Source organism: Cygnus atratus, chromosome 21 (assembly GCF_013377495.2).
Source record: "Cygnus atratus isolate AKBS03 ecotype Queensland, Australia chromosome 21, CAtr_DNAZoo_HiC_assembly, whole genome shotgun sequence".
Classification (NCBI taxonomy): Eukaryota; Metazoa; Chordata; class Aves; order Anseriformes; family Anatidae; genus Cygnus; species Cygnus atratus.
Window position 1 is genome coordinate 3,645,451 of NC_066382.1, and position 21,149 is coordinate 3,666,599.

The 21,149-nt window shown below is 59.2% G+C and overlaps 1 protein-coding gene across 1 annotated transcript; it reads right to left on the reverse strand.

Annotated features, from left to right (window-relative positions):
* Positions 1-5,447: 5,447 nt before the first annotated feature.
* On the reverse strand, positions 5,448-19,492 carry KLHL17 (kelch like family member 17). The gene is made up of 12 exons (XM_035557422.2): positions 19,246-19,492; positions 12,986-13,238; positions 12,496-12,617; positions 11,818-12,039; positions 10,892-11,008; positions 10,119-10,332; positions 9,862-10,006; positions 9,492-9,659; positions 9,060-9,148; positions 7,937-8,010; positions 6,258-6,439; positions 5,448-5,689 (listed from the first exon to the last, which is right to left on the reverse strand). The coding sequence occupies exons 2-12, from the start codon at positions 13,194-13,196 to the stop codon at positions 5,461-5,463; spliced, it is 1,773 nt and encodes a 590-aa protein (XP_035413315.1). The 5' UTR covers positions 13,197-13,238; positions 19,246-19,492; the 3' UTR covers positions 5,448-5,460.
* Between the last annotated feature and the right edge of the window lie 1,657 nt (positions 19,493-21,149).

A 21,149-nucleotide genomic window follows, 5' to 3' on the forward strand; every position in this document is an offset into this window, starting at 1 on the left:
CGGCTCGGGACGGTTGTATGAGCTGGAAAGGAGCAGCCTGGATTAGATTTGACGTGAAACACATGGTAGAAAAATACAATAATAGATTCGAAGTATAACTAACAGCAGAAAAATAAATAAACGTGGGAAAGCTAATATATATATTGAAGTTACACACACGTTAAAATCTAGGAATTACGGAAAATTGGCAAAGGAAGCGAATCCCAAACGGAGACGTGTATGATAAGCAAAACTACAGGGTTACTTATAGAAGAAACACTTCAAAAGGATCCAGACAGAGCTTCCTGACTGTGGTGTGAGCCCCTTGCTGCGTGGAAGTGGTCATGCTAATAGCGAGCCGTCAATGGGAATGCAGAAAGTAGCTGCAGAATAAATATTTCTGTTTTAGGGATTGAAGAAAGCCAGGCAGCGTAGTCAGAGCAAGCGACGAAACTCTTTTCCTCCCCTGGTGCTGCAGGTGGGTGTGAAAAGGCAAGCACAAAACACGCAGGGAATTCACATGTGAGTTTTGCAAGCCCTGAGCAGGAAAGGTTTGGGATCGCCGCTGTCTGCTTGCAGGGAGTCTCGCAGGACCGCGGCATCGGCCAGGAGTGGAAGAAGCCGATGGGGACAGCAACGTCTCAGGGGGTAAAGGTGCCCGATCCCGTAATTAGGGGACAAAGTCGGGGGCAGATTTGTCACCCCGCTGCTCCGAGGGACAGCCCAGCAGCTCCGTCTTGTTGTGGGGAGCAGCCCCGCAGCAAGCAGCTGGCAAGGAGGCGAAAAGAAACGATGCTGGGACAGAGGAGCTGGACAAGGTTAACCCAAAGCGTGCGAATTTTAAACAGGAAAGGTCGTTTCTCGCTGGAGCAGCTCCCAGACTGGGAGACCCTTGGACAAGAGGTTTTAAAAACTGGCCGAGGATGTTTTCCTAGACCTGCCTGAGTCCTGTGGGGTTTGCTAGGTGAAACCCTGCAGACACACCGGGCTTGTTGGGCTCTGCATCTGCCCCGTCTGGGAGCCGGAGGAGCCCCGCGGGGACAAACGCAGCGCAGCCCCACGGAGCCGGTCGTACAGCCAGGCGACGGCAGCCCGCGGAGGCTGCTGATAACAGACATGCCATAAAACCTGTCAAAGGCCTCCACACGGCTGACTTTCAAAACAGCCTCTTCCTTGCAGAGTTCATTAACCCTTCACGGCTGGGCAGAGCAGCCGGGCATCCTTGCGGGGACACCTGCCGGAAAACCCCAATGTTTTATGCGGGGGCACTTCTGCAGGTTCCCTTCCCTCTCCAACAGCAAAGCCATGTCCCAGTGACTGCTGGCAGCCCCCCAGAATCACAGCCAACAGCAACAACTGGTGTTTTTTTCAGGAAAAACTAGGATTCCTCGTAAGAGCCGTGCCTAACGCGATTGGCGCTGTGACCAGCAACGTGCTGTTCCCCCCGGCGTGTTTGCTCTAAATAAAACCTTACAGCTCAAAACCTTACAGCTCAAAACCTTACAGCTCTAAACCTTACAGCTCTAAACCCTACAGCTCTAAACCCTACAGCTCTAAACCCTACAGCTGCCCCCCTCCTGCTGCCACCAGTCCTGCTGGGCGCACGGGGCCGGCGGCTCCCCAAACCCCCGGGGCTCTGCTCCCAGGAGGGGCAGAAGCAGCCGGGCTCCAGCCTTTTGCAGCACCGCAGTCATTTATAGAAGCCCAGGACTGAGCCTAGGGAGCGGTGAGGAGGAGGGCAGGGCAGCAGCCAGGCGTGCTGCGGCTGCTGTGCACCATCGGGGCTTTGCTGCAGGGGTAGGCTCACGCACGCATGGGAAAATTCCCCTCCGGGCCCCCACGGGATGTGGTTACCCCTTGCCACGCAGCTTCTCCTTGCCCTTTTCACCCCCCCCCCCACCACCACCCTCTCCTCAGACTGCCATGAAATGGGTTTGGCATTTGCCCCCCTAGCCAGCAGTGAGTGGCAGCAGCTCGTGGAGGCAGATCTGAGCCTTCCCTGCCGCCGCATGGGGCCAGGCAGCAGCTCCTGCCCCCGGGCAGGAGGCGTGTGACAGCTGGAGGTAAGGGAGGATGGCTCTCGGGCTGGTTTTCATTTCCACTGCAGGGGAAAGCTGTCAGCAGCGCTGGAGATCGGGACTCCCGGGGAGCCCCAAGTGGAATTTGAAGGCAGAGAGGGGTGTAAATCAGTCTGTCTTAAAGCCCCCGTGCCTCGGGCTGGGCTTTTCCCAGCGGGCTCCAGCACCACCGGCATCTTTGCCTTGGTTTTGCTGTGGGGAGGACAGCCCCAGCCCAGCACCCTCTGCACGGGGCAGTGCTACCTGTCTCCGTGCTCGTGGGGCCAGGGAAGGGAGAAGAAAGGATGCAGAAGACGGGATCCTGTATTCAAGAAAACATCTTTATTGTACATGTTGGCTCGTATTGCTTGTGTCCCCTCCCCAGTCCCACGTAGTGCAAAAAATTCAGAGAAACAGAGTTCCACATAAATAAGTCAGAGAACTTACAGAGAAATCAAAGTGACGACGGGTTGACATGGCTAGACGGGGTCTGCCCACCGGGATGGCCAAGCAAACCCCTGCCCCGTGTGGGGTCGGGGCTCCGACCACCCCGGCCGTCCCCCTGCAACCCCCAGGGGGGTCGGTGGGCGAAGCACATCAACACAGCCAGCCCGGAGCCGCCCCTCAGCCGGGGGAAATTCACGTGGGAAACGGCACGAGGGACGTTTGGGGCGAGACACCACTGAACCAAAACCGGCAGAGGGTCGGGACGGTTCTCCTCCCCGCTCGGACAGGGTACTACGCACAGACGGACACACACACAGACGCACATCCCCGCCGAGGCAAGGGGTGTGCAGCACCAATTCCAGCCCCGGGATCGCCCTGGGGCAGATGCTGACACCTCGTGTCCACACAGTGTGGGTTGGGGTGCTCTGGACCCCCGCAAGCTGCTGGGGAACGATTTCGCCCTTTCTTTCCTCCGTTTCCCGTTAGGGGAAAGCCGTGAGCACCTGCATAGTTAGGACGTCAGACACAAAAGGCTCCCTCCTCCCCAGGGTTCTGCACAGCAGGCTCCGTGGCGGTATTGCTCAGGACCCAACCGGAGGGTGACGGGAGTCACGCTGCCCCTTTCCCTGACCCTCAGGAGGCAGGGCAGCATTGCACACCTTTTCTAGCGTAAATTGCAAGGGATTGCAGCTCTCCTTACCCCATTCCTTACGCTGGCCTCAGCGTCCCAGCACCAGCCCCTTTCTGAGACTACCGTGAGGCTTTCGGGCTGATCCTCCTGTATAGGGGACCCTAAAGCCCAGGGCACCTTGAACGTGCTGGCTGAAACGAGCCCAGCAGAAGACTAAAATCCTGATGTTGCTTACAGGAACGGGAAGAAAAGGATCGAGACCTCTCTCACGCACACTCGCACGCACACCAATGCAGATTTCACTAATTCATCAGTACTGCACACAAAGCAGATTAATGCCACCACTTCTGGCAGCCCTACAGCCGTGCTGCCCAAGAGGCAACCTGCGAGAGCCTCCTGGCCACTTACGTAAATCTCCAGGAAGGGGAGAGCTGCTGAGCTGGGGCTGGCTCCAGCAGAGTCTTGGGAAGTGGCAGGGGAACAAAAGGCGGATTTCAAGTCTGTTCTGAGAAACAAAACGTCCTCCTCAGCCCGAGAAGCCCAGACTGTCTTGTGGGAGAGGCCAGGGGGAGAAGCAGTCTAGATTTTCAGGAGCAGCTGGTAATTTCAGGTGTCCAACTTTAGGCACTGTAAATGGGCTTGTAAAACATGCAGGCACCTGTCCAGGAGAAATCAGATCGCGGGACAAATCGCCTTAAGTTGGGGAGTCTCAAGCTCTCTTTCCACCCCAAGGAGAAGAGAAAGCAGGAAATCCCACGCCACTTGAAAACTTAGGCCAGATACCATCACAAGTGAGATGTGAACTCTGTAAACGGGGAACAAGAAGGAGCGGGGGGCACACGGCTGAAGGCATTAAGTCTAAAACAAACAAACAGTCAGAGCATGTTCCAATGCCCCATGCGAACACCGCTGAGGTACCAGGGGTTGAGTCTCTCCCCTGTAACGCGCACACCCTGCAGCACACGCATCGAAATCGCATCCTAAGCAACCGCCCAGGAGGTCCCACAGCACAGGCGGGTCTGGAAGGACAGGCTTGTGATTTACAGTGCTAATTTATTCAACCTTTAGTTAAAGTGGCTGCTTAATTGCCAGGGAGTTGCTAATTGCACACGGTCCCTTCCATGCTGCTTTCGCTGTACATATGGTATCTCACACATGCACACACACCCACACATCTTTAGAGAACGTCTTCCAGGACACAGTCATCATCTCATCAACAATTAAGAAAAGTAATTGCATCCCTTCTGCTGCCTTAAAAGCAGATGGGATGGGGAATACCGGGAGAGGCGTAAAAATAAAAGGATATGAAGTAATTAAAATTAAAATACTGGCACTCAAATTAAAAAAGGTGAAAAATTAACACCCAAAAAAAGTAACACCAGGCAACCCTCCTCGTTCAGAAGGCCGGACCGTTCTCCTTCAAGAACCGAGACCCTCCCCATGAACCCAGAACCTGCTTTGCAGAGAGGGGAGCAGCAGCCAGGCCGATCTGTTCCCACCAGACCGTGCACCAGGAGCACGCGCGGGGAGCAGGCAGCCACACGGCCACTTGAACCTGGGACATCGACCTGGGCACGATGCAAACAAGTCCAATCCACCCGTCTGGGGCCGCCCCAAAGGGACGGGCAGTTGGGATCCTTGGGAATGAGGTTGGGCCAGCTGAGCCTGGAAACCCCGAGGGATCTGGATGCTGCATCCAGCTTTGTCTCCAAACTTCGCCTCCTCCAGGCCCTGTCCCTTCGCTGGGCTTCAGTCGTTTGTTTATTTTAAGGCATCAATTAGACACCATTGAGAACCATGCGGTGGCCTCAGAGTCTTTAACAGTGCACGATAGGCTTGGTAAAGAGTTTGGCTACAGTGACATTCAGAGGAGCGCTTGCACACTCGGCCGTGTCCCTGGGAGGAGCGCCGCCCACCTCTGCCACCCAACGGGACTCCGGGGAGCCTCCACGGCTGGCTGTGCTCGCCCGTGCGGCACCGGCCGGATCGTCTGAATCCGAGAAGCAGCAATGATTTCGAGATTCCCCTCCCCAAAGGAAAATACGCACCCCTCGGGAGGGCGGTGAGATGAGTCTGTGGATGGGGCGGAGAGCACTGCCTCTCCTCGCCCCCTGGAAGGAGGGTGCTCCCCCGGGAAGCACATTTCCGACCGCCGTGAGGGTCCCCTGCGTGCACCGAGAGCGGGGACGGCTCTGGGGTCCCTGGGGGTGCCGGGGCTGGAGGTGGCACCCGGTGCCTTCGCTCTCCTCCTATAACGACCGGCTGCCCCGCGGGGCGGGCCACGGCGGCCGGGTGCTCCGCCAGGCGCCCCTGTCCCCTTGAGGTAGGGCAGGTCCTGATCCTTTGTCAAAGGCTCGTCGAAGACACCGAGAGGGTGGGCGAGGAAGGGGGTGGGAAGTTGAGCAGTTCCAGCACCGCCACCCCCACGCTGCTCCGGCGGGTGAACATGCAGGAGGCTGCCACCCACTTGTTGGTGCGCGGGTTGTACTTCTCGATGGAGTTCAGGCTGGAGCTCCCGTCGTTGCCACCCACGGCGTACAGCCAGCCGTCCATGGCCACCAGGTCGTGGGTGCTCCTGGAAGGACCGTGCAGAGACCACAGGGGTGTGAGGCTCCAGCGCAGCACACGCGGGGTGCGGGGGAGCTCTGCCACCCCACAAAAGGGGGTGCCCAGCCTCACAAATGCCCCATGAAAAGAAACTGTGCGTTCATGGCAGAGGGAAGTGCAGAGCTTTGAGTCTTTCCCCTCACTCCGATATCCAATTCCCACCGCAGAAGTGCCATTCCTAAGTAACAGGAGCCTAAAATTCTTGGACCTGCAAGCCTAAAATCCTCCCGCAGCCAAGCGACATCTACGTGGCCTCAGCCAGCTGCACCACCTGAATCTGTACAGCCATGCAGAGAGCCGGGAATAAATCCCTCAGCAGACAATGCCTGCTGCAGAATGTCCCTCCTGGCACACACGCACACCCCTAAATCCCCCGCAGAGCAGCAGGACGTGTGGGTTGCCTTTGTGCAGCAAGCACGGAGCCAGCCAGCTGCAGGGCCGGCCAGCCCCTGGGGCACGCTCTGCGGCGCGCCGCTCGCCGTGCCAAGTGCGGCAACGCTCTCGGAGGGACGAGCTCCTGGCCCCGAGCTCCTTACCTGCGGATGTTCATGGGCGCCACGCTCTCCCACGTGTTGGTTTTGGGGTTGTAGCGCTCCACGGAGTTCAGGCAGCTGGTCCCGTCGTTGCCGCCGGCCACGTAGAGCATCCCCTCCAGCACGGCCACCCCTGCGCTGCTCCGGCGGCTCAGCATGTTGGCAATGGGCGTCCAGGTGTTGATCTGGGAGGGGGAAATGTTTGCTCGTGAGCCACCAGTACAAGTCATCTTCCCCTCACCCCTGCTCTAGCCACGCTGAGTTAACAGCCCTCCCCCCAGAAAACGCTTTTGGCAGGACCCCAGCTCTTCCCCCTTCATCCAAAGAGCTCAGGGCAACGGGCGAGCGAGGAGCAGCCCTCCCACTATCGCTATTTGGAGCAGAGGCCACGAGCTGCTTGCAGAGCCCCGGCAGCAGCGAGCTGGATTGCAGCACTGCTGGCTGCCATCTCAGCCCCAGCCCCACGGGGCCAAGCCGGCTCTCCAGCTCGGCTGCAGGCAGACAACAGCACGCTGCCCGCACCAGCTGCAAGCTAACTGTGAGCCTCCCCTCGTCCCTTGCAAAAACCATTCTGGGGGCATCGCAGAGATGCCGTGGGACGATGGAGGGTGGAGATCTCCGCTGCACGGGTTTGGTTCGCTCCTGCTGAAGGAGAGAGGCAAATTATCGCTATCCACAGCTCCCACGGGGAAGGTTTTTCTCCCCCCTCTCCCAGCTAAGCACCTGGGAGGACTGTGAACGCAGGGTTCTGGGACATTCCTGCGGCTCCAGAGGAGCTATCAAACAAACCCAAAGTTTGCAAATGAAACAAATCTCCAGCTGGAAGAAGTGCGAGGCCCCAGGAGAGACCTCTGCCGACAGGCTCGGGAAAGCACAGCCCCAGCTGGCAGGAGCCCTGCCACCCCCTGAGCAGAGCTCTGTGCCAGGCCACCAGGCATGTCACAGCCGAACCAGGCATGGGGACGGAGCTGTGGCTATTTCAAACCTCTACGAGGCACGGCTGTGGCTTTACGGCTCACAGAAAACCTCCAGGACCTCCTCTTTGATCTTTTTGCAGCTCTGCAGCCTGCTGTAACGGAGCTGTGAGCCCCCAGCCCCAACACGTGTCCCCAGCCCCAACACGTGTCCCCAGCCGACTGCTATCCCTGCTAAGTGCCCTGGGTGAGCACGCAGCAAAAACCTCGGGCTGGAAGCTGGGAGACGTGAATGAGAACCGTTCTTCCTAGAGAAGCTGAGCTGGCCTAGGGGCACTGAGGATATGGAGGGATCTGGTGGTTAAAAACCTCAAAGAGAGATCTCGGAGGTGGGTGCAGGCTCATTTGCTCTGGGCTGCCCCCACGGATGCTCTGCCCCTGCAGAGGAGCTGGACAAGGGGTTGCTATTGCCCCATTTCACGGCTGTGCACGGGGACGTGCCACCAAGGAGGCGGGCAGGTCTGTGCTGCCCACGTTCAGCTGGGCACCCCTTCTGCTCCCCTCTCACTGCAATACTTCGCTAGGACGTGGTCACATCTTAAACTACAGCAACTCTCTGCTCCAAAACCACGCACAGCAGATCTCTCGCCTTCTACTACACCCTTCAGCAGCTCGTGTGGCCCTTCTCTTTCTGCGGGGCCCCGTCAGACACCCGCCAGGAGGGGAGAAAGAAAACAGGTTACCAGGCACGCTTTCTCTCGGATTTACCTGGGGCTCATACTTTTCTACCGTGGCTAAGTGGGACGAGCTGTCATATCCCCCAACAGCATAGAGGTTGCCTTCTGCAAAGACAGTCAGACACACGCAGGAATCAGCTGAAGCCCCCCAGTCCCCGCATAATCCCCCATAAACGTCACATGGGGTGGCCCCATGGGTGCCCCCCGCTCCCCAGGGGGCTCGCACGGCTCCCCCCTGCCTTGCAGCACGGAGCCCTGTGAAATATTCATCGGGCAACCTCTCAGCCCCGCCGCAAGCTTCCCAAAGAGCTCGTCCGCCTGCTGCTTCCCGAGCTCCTCGTTACGGGAGCTGCAAGTGCTCCCCGCCAGAGCCACGGGATATTTTTAGCAGCGGAGGCTGGAGCAGGGGAAAGCCAATAAAGGCCGTGGCCGGCGGCGTGCGAGCTGGTGATGGAGGGGAGGGAGCCTCTTGAGTCAGCACCGAGAGCTGGAAGCAGAGAACGAGGCAGGGGAGAGGTGCCGGAGGACGTCTTGCAGCAGATGCCCGGATAAAGGGGAGCAGAGTGCTGCCCTGGCATCCCCACGGGGGTCCAGCTCAGGGGGGGAGTGGTATTTGCATTAACCCCAGAGCTGCACTAAGTAATGAGGGGGCCGCTTCTCCCACTACATCCTCCTTAAGGACAGAAGTCACTCGGCGGAGCCGTGAGACATCGTGGCACGGCACCCCCAGCAGAGACAGGTTTGACCCCACGCTACTGCTTGGATCGTCAGTAAGGGAACTGCCCCCTTGTCAAAAGGGAAAACTCATAAGGTGTCCTCTTCCCCTCTAGGGATGGGTGATCGTCCGCAGCCAGCCCTCGTGCTCCAAGCTAGAAGTGAGCACAAAGGAGCTGAGGAACAAGTCGTGGGGGCACTGGGTCCCCTGGGGAGCTGCCAGAATGTGCTGGAACCCAGCTACGAGGGAGACTGAGGAGGAAGGCAAAGGCAGGGAGCACGTCAGGACATAGCAGAGGGACGGCTGGGTTACCCGCACCCGCAGCCAGGGAACCTGCGGAAGGCGAGGCAGCGACTAGAACAGAAGAACATCAAAAGGAACCACCCAGAAACGCAAGAGACGGTCTGCACAGAAGCCAGGTCCTCGTGCCATCACCCACCTAGCGTTGCCACCCGGACGTAGCGTCTCCTGGTGCTCATGGCAGCGATGGATGTCCAGGTGCCTGTCAGAGGGTCGTACCGCTCTGCGCTGCAGCAGGCAGGGACACAGGAACACAAGGTGTGACGCTGGCAAAGCCCAGGTCAAAGCCCCTTGACGCAGCCTCGTGGGCAGCTCCCCAGAAAGCTTGGGAAAAAGGGAGGGGAAAAACGGAGGGGAGAACTAACAAAGGTCACGGGCTGTGGTGGCAGAGGGCTACGGGGTGCTTTTCCCCTGGGCCGAAGACACTGGAAGGCAGAGCTGGATTGCAAGAAATCTACGCCAGGGCCAGGCTTTCTGTCAGGAGCAGACAGTGGGGGCTCCCCAGGCACCCAGCGCCACGGACAGTGCATGCAAGAGCAACGGAGGAGCCCGCAGCAGGGCGATCCCCTACCTGTTCAGGCACGAGGCCCCATCGTACCCCCCAGCAGCATAGAGAAGCCCGTGAAGCGCCGCTACGCCCAGGCAGCTCCTCCTGGTGCCCATGGACACCTCGGGCTGCCAGGAATTGGTGACGGGGTCGTAGGACTCCACCGTGGCCAGATCAGAGGTCCCGTCGTAACTGTAGGGGGAAAAAAAAAAAAACAGAGGACGTGTGAGAGGCTGGGAAGCCTGGGTGTGCGCTGGAGAAACCCAGGGCCTGGATCCCCGGCACCACCCCAGCTTCCTCCAAAGCTGAGAGCACCAAAGCACCTGCTGAGAGCACAGACGGCTCTGCGCAGAGGTGGTGACAGCCCCCTCCTTGATCCCCCCGCCCTCCTTACCCGCCCACGGCGTACAGCTTGTTCCCGATGGCAGCCACGCCGACCCTGGCCCTGCGCGTCGACATGGAGGCCACCATGTGCCACCGGTCCGTCCGCGTGTCGTAGGCCTCGCAGTCCCCGTGGATGGCGAACAGGCTCCCCCCACCTGCGCACGGGACGGCAAAGCAGAGCACACAACAGTCCCAAGGCCCTGGGAAGTGGGTTTGCACGGCTATCCGCGCGCGGAAGGGGCAATCCCCTCCCTGGTGGTGCCTTACCCACAGCGAACAGCACGGTGCTGGCCCCCTCGCAGCGCCGTGGCCTCGTCCTGCTGTTGCTGAGGACCCCTCGCTGCTCCGGCATGAGGTGGTACTTGAGGGCTTCGATCAGCAGGTCCTTGCACTCCGAGTGGTGCCGCACCAGCAGCTCCGTGTCCACGTTGCTCATCAGGAAGTCCCGGCTCAGCAAGGGCAGCCGCACGCACTTCATGAGCTGAAGGGAGAGGGGTCGTATCCCATCAGTGGGGTGGGAAGGATTTGGCTACTGTAGCCCCCATGCCACCCCCACAAACCCTGGCACACCGACAAGGCTGTTCCTGCGTGGAGGTGGCATCCTGCTCGCTTGGCAGCTGGTGGCAAAGGGCAGCACAGCCAGCAATTCTGCCTTAATGCCCCTGCAGGGCTAGGAGCCCTCAGCCCCGTGGGACACGTCCCTCATCCTCTTCCAGCACTCATCCTATGAGCAGTGACGCTCGCCATGGGGCTGCAGAGCCCTCCCGCACCCAGCGTGCCCATGGCAGGAGGCTCCAAGGTGCGGAGACACAGGCACGAGTTGAAAGAAGTCTCTGATTACGTTTGCCTGAGATTCTTGTTTGAGAACGCAGGGGAAAGCTCACAAAGTCTGCAGGCGGGGCTGATCCCCCTCTGCTGCCCACACCCTGCCCGGTGCCGGGGCCACCCTGCCCCCTGGCCACCCCGCAGCTTCCTCCAGCCCCGTTCCCACCCCGAACGACGCTGGGAGCTGGCGGGTTGAACCCAGCCGACTCCCTCACCCTGGGGACATGCTGCCTTCTGCTGTCCACATCGTGCTTGACCCAGCTGAGCACAGCCCGGTACACCTCCTCCTCCGACGGCACGTTGAGGCTGTCACTGGAAATGAGGTCCAGCACCTGCAGAGAGGGATGGAAAAGGCGGGTGTCAGCTGGCACAGCGCAGGAGCAAGGGGTTCATTCCCACAGGCAGGTGAGTGGCCAGCGGAACAGCGCTGGCAGAGGCAGAGAGCAGCCTCCTGCAGATGCTGGTGGCCGAGGGGTGCACAGCCACTGGATGACGGATCCGCAGGGCAGCTGGGTCCCCGCTGGCAGGCAGGTGCAGCTCCCCCTCCTTGCAGCACGGGTGCGGAGCCAGCTCTGCCCTCGGCCACCCTCCTTGGCTCGTTCCCCCCCTTCCGTGTCTGAAGCTGCTGCAGTGCCTGACACTTCCAATAAGCATCAATGAGCTCAGGCAGACGGCTCTGCCCGCACGCGTCCCTTCAATATTTCATGGGAGGGAGCCAGGTGCCCTGGCTGTTCCCAGCAGGCTCGCTTCGCCTGCCAAAGGATGACAGAGCTGGAGCAGGTGGAGAAATGCTCCCTCCCCTCTGCCCCGAGGACGGACAGAGGGAGATGTGTCCCTTGTGCTCCCGGGCAGAGGGCAGCGCACCCAGAGCTCACGTGGCGAGCACCAGCACCAGCAATTATCCCCCCTGCTAGCCTCCCGTCCCTATTTCACAGGGGATTAAGCTCGCTCTCTGACAGCACTCCTCCACGTATCGTTTCCCCGTCAAACAGAAAGGACCAAAGCACGGATTCTGGCTACATTTCCCTGCCAAACCCTGTCCCCTCTCTGTGGGCCCCTTGGGCTCCTGGCTGTGCCTTCCAGGACAGAGCAAGAAAAGCCTCGCCAGGCCCACACCTTCACGTCTCCAGCAGGACCTCACCTGTTTGAGGGGCAGCAACATGAACTCCTCTGTCTTGGACACCTCCACGAAGTGCTGGAGGACGTACTTGTGGGCAGACTTGAGGAGGTCGCTGCAGGAGTGCGTGTCGGCAAAGCCCCGGATCCCCAGGCAGTTGGATGGGTCGAGCTGGCTCAGGAGGAACTTGCAGCACGCATCCCGCACGCCGTTGAGCTGAAGCAGGCTGGCAGCGGGAAGAAGTGTCTGGCAGTGGAAAAGAATGGGGAAAAAGGGAGTTTCCAGGGCAAGGAAACACCATTTTCACCCTTGTCCCACTGCAGGTCAATGGCAGAACAGGTTTACTGAGCGGCTTCATGCACAAAAGCACACAGCGGACAGAGTATTCTCTGTTTCCAACAGGACTGAGTTTAAGAAGAGCCAAGAAGGACACCCACGATACCCCAGAGGGCTAGGAAATGGCAGGAGAATGGCAGATGCTCGGGGCTAGAGCTGCCCATTGCCATATTGCTTTAAGGAAGCAGCTGCAGAAACCACATCTCCGGGCTCAGGAGGGCAGAGGAACTCCCTGACCACTGCTAAACGCGGGTGGCATCACAGAACAACAGCTGAAAGTCCCGAGCAGAGGGCGAGAAGATCCCCAGGAGGTAAGCCTCATACAGAATGGCTTTGTGGAGAGGGTGGATTTGGGGAGGCTCCTACCTGCACGTTGCCCTCGCCCACCACGATCTCAGCCGTGTAAGCGTACTGCACCAGCTGCTCCAGGGCCTGCGGGTCGATGTCGTGCAGCGTGACGTGGGTCTGGCGGCTCTCACTCATCTCATCTGGGGCAACACACGAACAAAGTCCCTCAGCGGGAGGGAGCAGACTTGGCTGTATATGGAACAAGCCACATCCACAGCCCGGCATCACGGCCACGGAAGGTCTCCTGCCCACTTCTCCGCGGGGAGAAGCAGCAGGGAATGGGGTCCACGTCTGCAGGACGGGCATCAAGACACCTGGGAAGGGGATTACGGGCAAACTGCCGCACGGAAGGGAGCCAAATGAGGAATGCACTTGCTCACCGAGATGATACACAGGCATCATCCTTCCACAAGGCAGGAGCAGGGCAGAAAGGGAAGGGGATTGTGGAAAACAGATGGTTTGAAGAGCTGGGATACCATGCCACGGAGAAGAGAGGAAGACTACTTGCTTGTGAACATGGCGTGGAAGTACGGGCTGCAGGACGCCAGCACCACCTTGTGGGCCTTGATCTCCTTGGTGCCCACGTGCAGCACGATGTCGCAGAGCAGCCCGCGCTGCCGCATGCGGTTCATGCACACGAAGGCGTCGTGGTAGTGCCGCTTGGAGTTGTGCGAGATGCTGTGGCCGTCGCGGTTGAGGAGCTGCACGCCGCCTTCCATGGCTGCGGGTGGTGGAGGGTGGGATCTCCCTTCTCGGCGTCACTGATGGGGGGAGAAACAAAGCATTACCCAGAACAGCTCTAGACCCTGACGATTCCCATGGCTCCCTCCTCACAGACCCCAAGCAAGACCAGCCCCTGCCAGGGAAACAGCACCCTGCTCCTAAGCAATGGGGAGGGGACGGTCCCTGGAGGGACACGAGTCGTGCAAGGTGATGCTGAGGCTCTTCGCTGCTCTGTGGCAGCGCTGACACCCACTGCTTCCCTGCCGTGCTCATCTCTGGATCCATATCCTCCTCCCCGCCTTCAGAAGGGCACTGCTCTGTGTATGTGATCCCGCTGGGTTTCCGCGAAGTTACACCGCCTCCAAATCAGCCTGACCGTGTGCATCTCCGTCCCATCATCAGCACTGATCTCAGAAGTCCCACCAGGGCTTGCCGGCCTTGCATTGGTCAAGCACATTTTTAAATAAACCACTCGAGACAGCGAACACGACAACCTGGATCAGACCGAACAAGTAACAACCAGGGAATGCCGTGTTCCCAGATGCAAGGGGGGGCGTTAAGGACCACAGCCCTCTGAGCGGTGCTTGATCTCTTCCTGCTTCCAGAAGATGCCAGGAGGTTTGCAATGCACCTGCCTTCAGAAGGTAAGCCCAAAGAGCTGCCCAAAAACAATTCGGGAGGACGAGGCAGAGGGCAAAGGCAATCGTAGCACAGAGCTGCACAGCCCCAGCACAGAACCCTGCAGATTTGGGGATCGGTTCTCTCTTTTTTTTTATATATTTCAAGCCTCTTTTTGGACAAAGACTGAGCTTTCCTTTACGGGAACAGGGGACACACGCTTTAACGTGCTGGTCTCACTCCCCCCACGTGTCCTCTAACCAGGCACATCCAACCCCAAGGCTGCCCCGGACCATCCTGCCGCAGCTCCGGTCCCAATGGGCAGCGGGGGCAAAGCAGAGCCCCGAGCCCCCCTGCGCCATCCCCGGCTGATGTTGTCCTTCCAGCAGTTGGCCCTGGGCTTCAGGCAGTGCTCGTTTGACGAGGAGGATGGGACGGACAGACAGCAAAGGACAGAGACACCGACCGAGTGGCCAGGACCCGATGCAGAGCTCAGCCTGTGCGCACGCCTCTGGGCACGCGGGGAGCAGCAGCGCGAGCTTGCTGAGCTCTCAGAAAACAAAAAAAATGCCTAAACAAGGGCATTTATTTGTGCAAAGATTTTTTTTTTTTTTTTCTCCTTTCCGTGCCGTGAGCATCTAGGCTCCTGCCTGCGTTTCGAAAGGCATTTGGCTGCCTCCCTGCCAGCGGCACCCAAAGGCAAGCTGGGGGAGTGGGGAGGGAAGAAGAGAGCAGCAGGAGGGAGCCGGGGGAGGCAGCAGGAGAAAAAAGGCAGCTGGGAGGAAGAAAGCCAGCGTGCTGCGCTCGTCGCCTGCCCCCGCATCCCTGCGGCGAGAGAATCCCCTCCGCCTCCCTGCTCCTCGCGACACCTCCACGTCGCCAGCCGCGCTCAGCCTAAATATAGAAGCCCACCACGCTGTGCCTGCTCAGCCACGAAAGCAGCCATCTATTCATTTTTAAATAGCAGTTGTATCACGTACTAGAGTCTGGGGGAGGGAAAAAGATGAATAAACAGCTTTTCTGAGCAGGAGGGAGGCCTGCGATGCCCTCTTCTCCTCGCATCACCAGTGCGATATGAGATTCCCCATCGCAGTGACAGTGAGGAGGATTCATGGGCACACAGCGAATGCTTCCCAGCAGTGAGAGCAGGATGCTGCTGTGCCCTTGAAAGGGAAGAAGATCCCAAGCGTTAACCGGCCTTCCCCTCCCGAGCCCCTCAGCTGAGCTTTCAGAAAGCTGCGACGTCCCCGGGGCACCCCATTTGCGCCAGGTAACACGCGCGGGCACCGCGCCGAGAGGTGCCTGCACGAAGGCCCCTCGGCATCTCTCCGGGCCCGGCAGCTCCCTTCCCAGACCTGGTTTAGTGGCAGAGAACAGACACTGCTTCTCCTTTATTCGCCTTCCCAGCCGCAAGCCTGATCCTCTGTGCGACACCCCACCGAGCACACTGCTCCCCATCGCTACGGCAGCGGTGCCGCAGCTGTAACCGAGAGCCCCCCCGAGCACTGCTAGGGCACAGGGCAGGAGGGGAGAGGCGAGCGGGGAGCTGGGATTGCTGCTCGGCGTGCTGGCAGGCTCGTGAGGACGCTGTGCCTCCCCAGGCAGGCTGGAGGGCAGCGCACGAGGCGGCTCCAGCAGCGGGGAGAGAGGGCGCGGCGGGCTGAAGGTTACCGCGATGCCGCTGCATCTCCAGCTCCGGCCATCAGACGCATTTCCAAGGAGGGTCGGGAGTCCTGGGCTCTCTTCCCAGCCCTGCCACTGAGTCATTGCGTGACTTTGGGCAAGTACAAACGCAGGCAGCGACAAGGGGGACGTTATCTCTCCCTGCAGTGAGCCTCCGAAGAGCTCAGTGAAGCCCCACCGGTGCCCCCCTCGCCCCTGCTGCCCCGTGCAGCGCCAGCTACGAAGCGGCCGAGCAGGGAGCAGCGCCCGAGGGAGATCCCATCCCAGCCACCCCAGTGCCACCGGGATCCCAAGAGCATCCCCAGCCCACGGGACGGTCCCTCCCTTAGGGTCTGCACAGGGAAACAGCTCCTGCAGAGCCTCCCCGCCTCCTGGCTGCGTGCATCAGCGCACGCAGAGGTGAATCACGACAAACCCTAGGAGGCTGATTTGCTGTGCCAGGGGGCCCTCGAGCAAGGTGCCTTGCCTAGGAGCACCGCAGAGGCTCACACTCGCATTTAAAATGCCAGAAAATCACCAGCCAGGACCACCTTAAATGATAAAAACGCCGAGCTCTGCAGGGTTACCGAAGCAGGCAGGCTGGCAGCTGATGCCCTGCTCCACGGGTTGTGCCCCGCAGGCACCGTGGGGAAGGGTCCGCATCCCAAAACGTGGACACCACCGGCATGGGTCTGGCTTAAGGCTTGCAGTGGGTACAGAGCCCCTGTCCTCCTCCTGCTCTGAAATGACTCGCTCCCGTCAGAGCTCTTCCGCTTCAACCAGCCAGGATAAAATCAGTGGGGGGAAAAAGGGAGAGGACGCCCCACCGCTGCTCCCGCTGCTCGCCGAGCTCCCAGCCTCGCCGGCAGCACTAACGATTCCTCATTTCCTTGTGAAACCTCGTTCCCAGGAAATGAAGGGCTGCGAGCCCGGCGAAGATATAATTAACGGGGAACGGCGCCTGGGCCACGAGAGACAGTGAGGCAGTGTCCAGGGCTCCGGCGGGGGGGAAGGAAACACAAGCCCACTTTTGTGGAGCACGCGGCAGCCTGGGCGCACGTGTTCCGCAGCGGCTGTAACGGATGCGGTGGCCGACTTGTAATAACTCCTAGGTTATGGCAGAATTAAAAAAAATAAAAAATAAAATAAAATAAAATAAAAAAGAAGGCGTTTGTTTGGCTCCTATGCGACAGAGCGCGGCCGTGCATAACGGCTCCGCTAATTAATGCAAATGATCCCTGCCCAAAGGGAGGCCTGTTCTCCCCGCACAAAAAAAAAAAAAAAAAAAAAAAATAACGTGTTTTGCCGCGAGTGAAAAGAGGCGTGCTGAGCAATAAACAGGGAACTGAGCATCCCCCCGGGAGAAGCTCGGAGGCTGCCCTTTCCCCAGGAAGGCCCTGCAGAAAGGCTTCTTGTTGGCGGCCCTGGATGGAGATTTTATGCCCGCCGGGCCAGCGAGGAGACATCCTGTGCAGCTGGCCGGGTGCTGGGGACAAGGTGCCGTACCCTCCTCTTAAGGCATGATATTCCCTAAGGCCTGACGCACTTTATGCCCAAATCCATCCCTCCTCCGTGTGCCCTGTCCCTCATATCCCCGTGCCCCTTCTCTGGGAAACCAGCCCCACAGCCCTGGGGAGGAAGGAGCTGGCGGCGGGGTCAAAAGGAAAGAATTGCTGCTTCCGAGTGCATGCTCCTCTCCCCTACACCATCCCTCGGAATTTTTATTTGTAGCCCCTCCGAGAGGGCTCCCAGGCTGTTCCCAGCAGCAGCCTCCTGCATGCAGCACTCAGCAAGGAGCCCGGACACCCAGCACGTGGTAAAACTCAGGGAAAGGGATCAGGGACCCCCCAAAAGGGGGCACGGGGAACCCCTGGGTGTGCACAGCATCGCGAGCAGCTTCTTCTTCCCCCTCCTGGAGCAGGGAGAGGATGTGCTCCTGTGCTCCCGGGGACTGCTCCTTCCCTTCAGCAGTCATAAGACACGACCAGCTGAGCCGGCAGTAACAATAGCTGCCGTTGTGCTGCCGCAAAGTGAGAGCACCACGGGGGCACGGACCAGCACCCAGACACCCAGCTGGGAACGCTGCCGGCCCGCCCGCAAATTTTCCCCTTCCTCGGGGCTTTGTGGAGGTCCCGTCAGGCGCAGGGCTCCTCCGTGCTGAGCCAGCCCTTTTGGAGAATCCCCTCCGTGGCTCTGAAGCCTCTGAAGAGAAGCTTTAGGATGACTAGCGGTATTTTTGCATCAGTAATCCTCTTGCAGCAGGCACCTCTGAGACGCCGGGGCTGTTTTCACAAGCTACAGCACACGGACTCCCCCTGCCCTTCCTGCCCCAACTCGGGTATCCCAAATTTCCTGCTCCTTTCCGAGGTCCTGGCGCCGCTGATTACAGAATATAACCGCATGCCCGCCTCCCCCGCTCCCTTCTCTGCAACAAACACAACCGAAGCGGGTTGGAAATCCTCCAGTCGTTAAATACCCGGGGCTGAGACGCAAAGCAGGCACTAAACCTGGGCGCTTGTCCCCAAAAAGGGCCGTCCCATCACAGACAGAAACCCCCGTGCCCTCGGTTAGAAATTCACTCCGTCCTCCCTCCGCCTGCGTCCCGGGAGCCTGAGCAGACACCGAGAGCACGCAGCAGCTCGTGTTCAGTCCTTTTACCCAAGGTTAATCGGGTGCTCAGCCCAGCAGAGCCCACGTTACGATGGTGAGGAAGCAGAGGGCCCTGACGGCTCAGCACCAGCTGCTCCGAGCTGCGGATCCAGCCACCACGATTGATTTACGGCAGTAAATACCTATAAAATAAACCCATGCAGAGGTCAGGACTGCAACTACCGACGGAAATACAACCTAACGGGGCAAGGAGCTGGCATCCTGGCACCAGCTCTGCCTCGGGAAGGACCAGCGATGGGGAAGCTGGAGGGTTCAGGCAGCCAGACCGAGGGCTCGGATACCTCGTGCCCCTCTCCCAGCTCCCGATGAGCGCCGTGGAGGGCAGGAGCGCGGCCAGAACACAGGGCTGTGATAAACTGCAAGGACAGACAGCTGCTATGAGCATGCATATCAATCCCAATCCCTTCACCCTCCCCTCCCCTCCCTCCGGGGCTGGCTGTGGCACCCGCTGTCGGCACACACACACACGTCCACCTCCTGTCCCCGAAACCCTCACGCCGTGGATCCTGCGACCGGTGGAATAAATCTGCCGAGAGCCAGCCTGCAGGGGCACCACAGGCAGCGCTGAGTCTGCAGGGCTGAGAATCCCCGGCTCTCAGTAGGGTGGTTTTTTTCTTTTTTTCTTTTTTTACTGAATTAGGCATAACTGACACGCACTGAATCCTCCTGTCTAGACATCTGCAGAGAAGTGACAAGCTGCCAGAGAGGATGTGGAGCCTTGGCAAGGGGGTGGGGAGGGCAGGGGAGAATCGCACACGATTGCCAGCTCTCCAGCACAGGCAGAGCGCTGGCTTCAGGCAAAGAAGGGCATTCAGCACATTGACCTAGTCAGTGCCTTTCAGCAGCTCAGCGGGCTGTAATCAATAGGTTCTGGTGCACACGGAAGGCTGGAGGTCTCCTCTAATTGAAGCTTCTCTTCCCATTTCTCCCGGGGTGTTTTGTCTGGGAACCCAGCACAAAGTTGCTCCCAGTTACCCCAGTCCATCATCAGAAGCAAATTTGCTCAGAGAAGGGGGTGCAAGGCAGAACCTCAGCGCCAGGATATTCCCATAACTGAAAGAGAAAGGTTTTTAGCCCAGCTCGCCTGGTGCCTACCTGGGCAAACACCCTTCTCATGCACCCTCTTCAACTCTTCCTGCAGACAGCTCCCACTGCAGCCTTCGCCTTCAGCGCCTTGCAGAGAGGGGATGGCAGCAGCTCCAAGCAGGACCGCGCGGTTGAGGGACGTAGGGGCGTCTGTGCTAACATTTGGGTCACACCAAGCGATTGGGTGTGAGGGCCAGGACCTGAAGAGTTTTGGCTTCCCATACTGGGAAGAAACAAGAAATGGAAAGTCAATTGTAAAGATGCCTCGAGATGCTCAGCAAAATGTGCAGGTCTCCAGCTGCAGCGAGGCCAGGCAGCAGTTCCTACAGCCCAGCACAAAGTACCCCAAAATCCAAACAAAATCTAAGCCCTCTGCTTCCACCAAGGGCTGGAAACGTCCTAATTGCCCCTTCCTAGCATCCCTCCGCAGAAAAGGGAGAGAAGCTGGTGTCAGACCAGGTGCTAGTTCATGGCCCAAGCAGTGTCACACCTCCACACGTGGGCATGGAGCAAGTCTCCAGGCAGCAAAGAGCGCTAATTAACAGCTGCTTAAGCACTGCCCATCAGTGTGGTACTGCTGACCTCCTCTGTGAGGCACATCTCCGTCCCCACCTCGTTTTTCAGGCAGGTGAGCAGAGACGAGACCAGAGCTCGGGGCACCCGGAGGCAGCCCTCCGGAGCCCTCGTGTCCTTGCCACTTGTGGGAGAGGGATGCAAAATGGTTCCTCCTGGGCAGGTGTTTGTGGGACAGAGCATGTTCGGCCTAAAGCAGGGCCGGGGAGAGATGGAAGCAAGGTGGGGATGCAGGAGAGGCCAGGAGACCGGCCATCATGGGCGAGGAGCCATCTCTGACTGAACCAGGTCAGGTCTGAGGTAGAGACCAGGGAAAACTCCCCAAAACCACTCGCTGGGGAAGCTTTGAAGGACCAGCCATCACGCAGGGTCCCAGAAGCTGGGAACTGGAGCCGAAGAAGCTCAAATTCCTGCCCGTGACGGGTTGCATCCTGCACGGCAGGCAGTGGGGCCTGCGGGCCGGACACTCAGGGGGAGGCCTCCCCTGCCTCTGGGGCTGGAGACAAAGCGACGGGACCTGAGGAAATACAGGAGCCAGAGCTCAGACTTGAGCCAGGCTGTGTGATTTTTGGGCTGCTGGGCCTGCAATGGACCGAAGCAAGCCCAGAAGAGGCCCCCCAGCAGACCTGCGGCCTTCAGGGCACGCCTCCTCGAGCCCCAGGCTGGTGCTGAGGACAGCAAGGATGGAGGGCACGAGGTGGGCTGGGAAGAGAGGTTTCTTCGCCCACCAAGCTGCCCTTGGCCGACAGAAGGGACGACCAGGGACCTTCCTTGTAACCCCAGGCACGAAGGAGCGACTCCATTCGGATCCTGGACTACCAAGCCAAGAGGCTGGGCTACTGCCACCCCTGCTGGCTCCCGCTTTGCTCTGATTTGGATGCTGCTTGCTTGGTGAGCTCTCAGGAAGGAAATTCACATCTTTACACCCAAGACACCCACGATACTGCCTCGTTGAAGACATCTCCACCAGACGCTCCCGGATCAGGAGGGAAACTTCCACGGAGGTGATCGCTTGGCTGTAGCGCCCCTAACCACGAGGCCTTCGTGCCACAGCAGCACACCGGGGCCGGGGTGCCTGCAGCACCTCCATGTCCCCGTCCTTGTCCAGCAGCACAAGTTCTCCTCCGAACATCCTTCCTGTCTGCCAGCAGAAGCGATGCCCGGGATTACTTTTAAGAAAACCCTACCTGAGCTCAAAAAAATTAAGATAGCAGATAACCTTCCCACGTGGGGTCCGTGCAGCATGGAGGAACCAGAGTCCGAAGGCACATGAGCTTGCCTACAACATCTCGCCTTCCTTACAGCCATCGTTCCTAAAACCAGCGCTGCGATACCCGCTG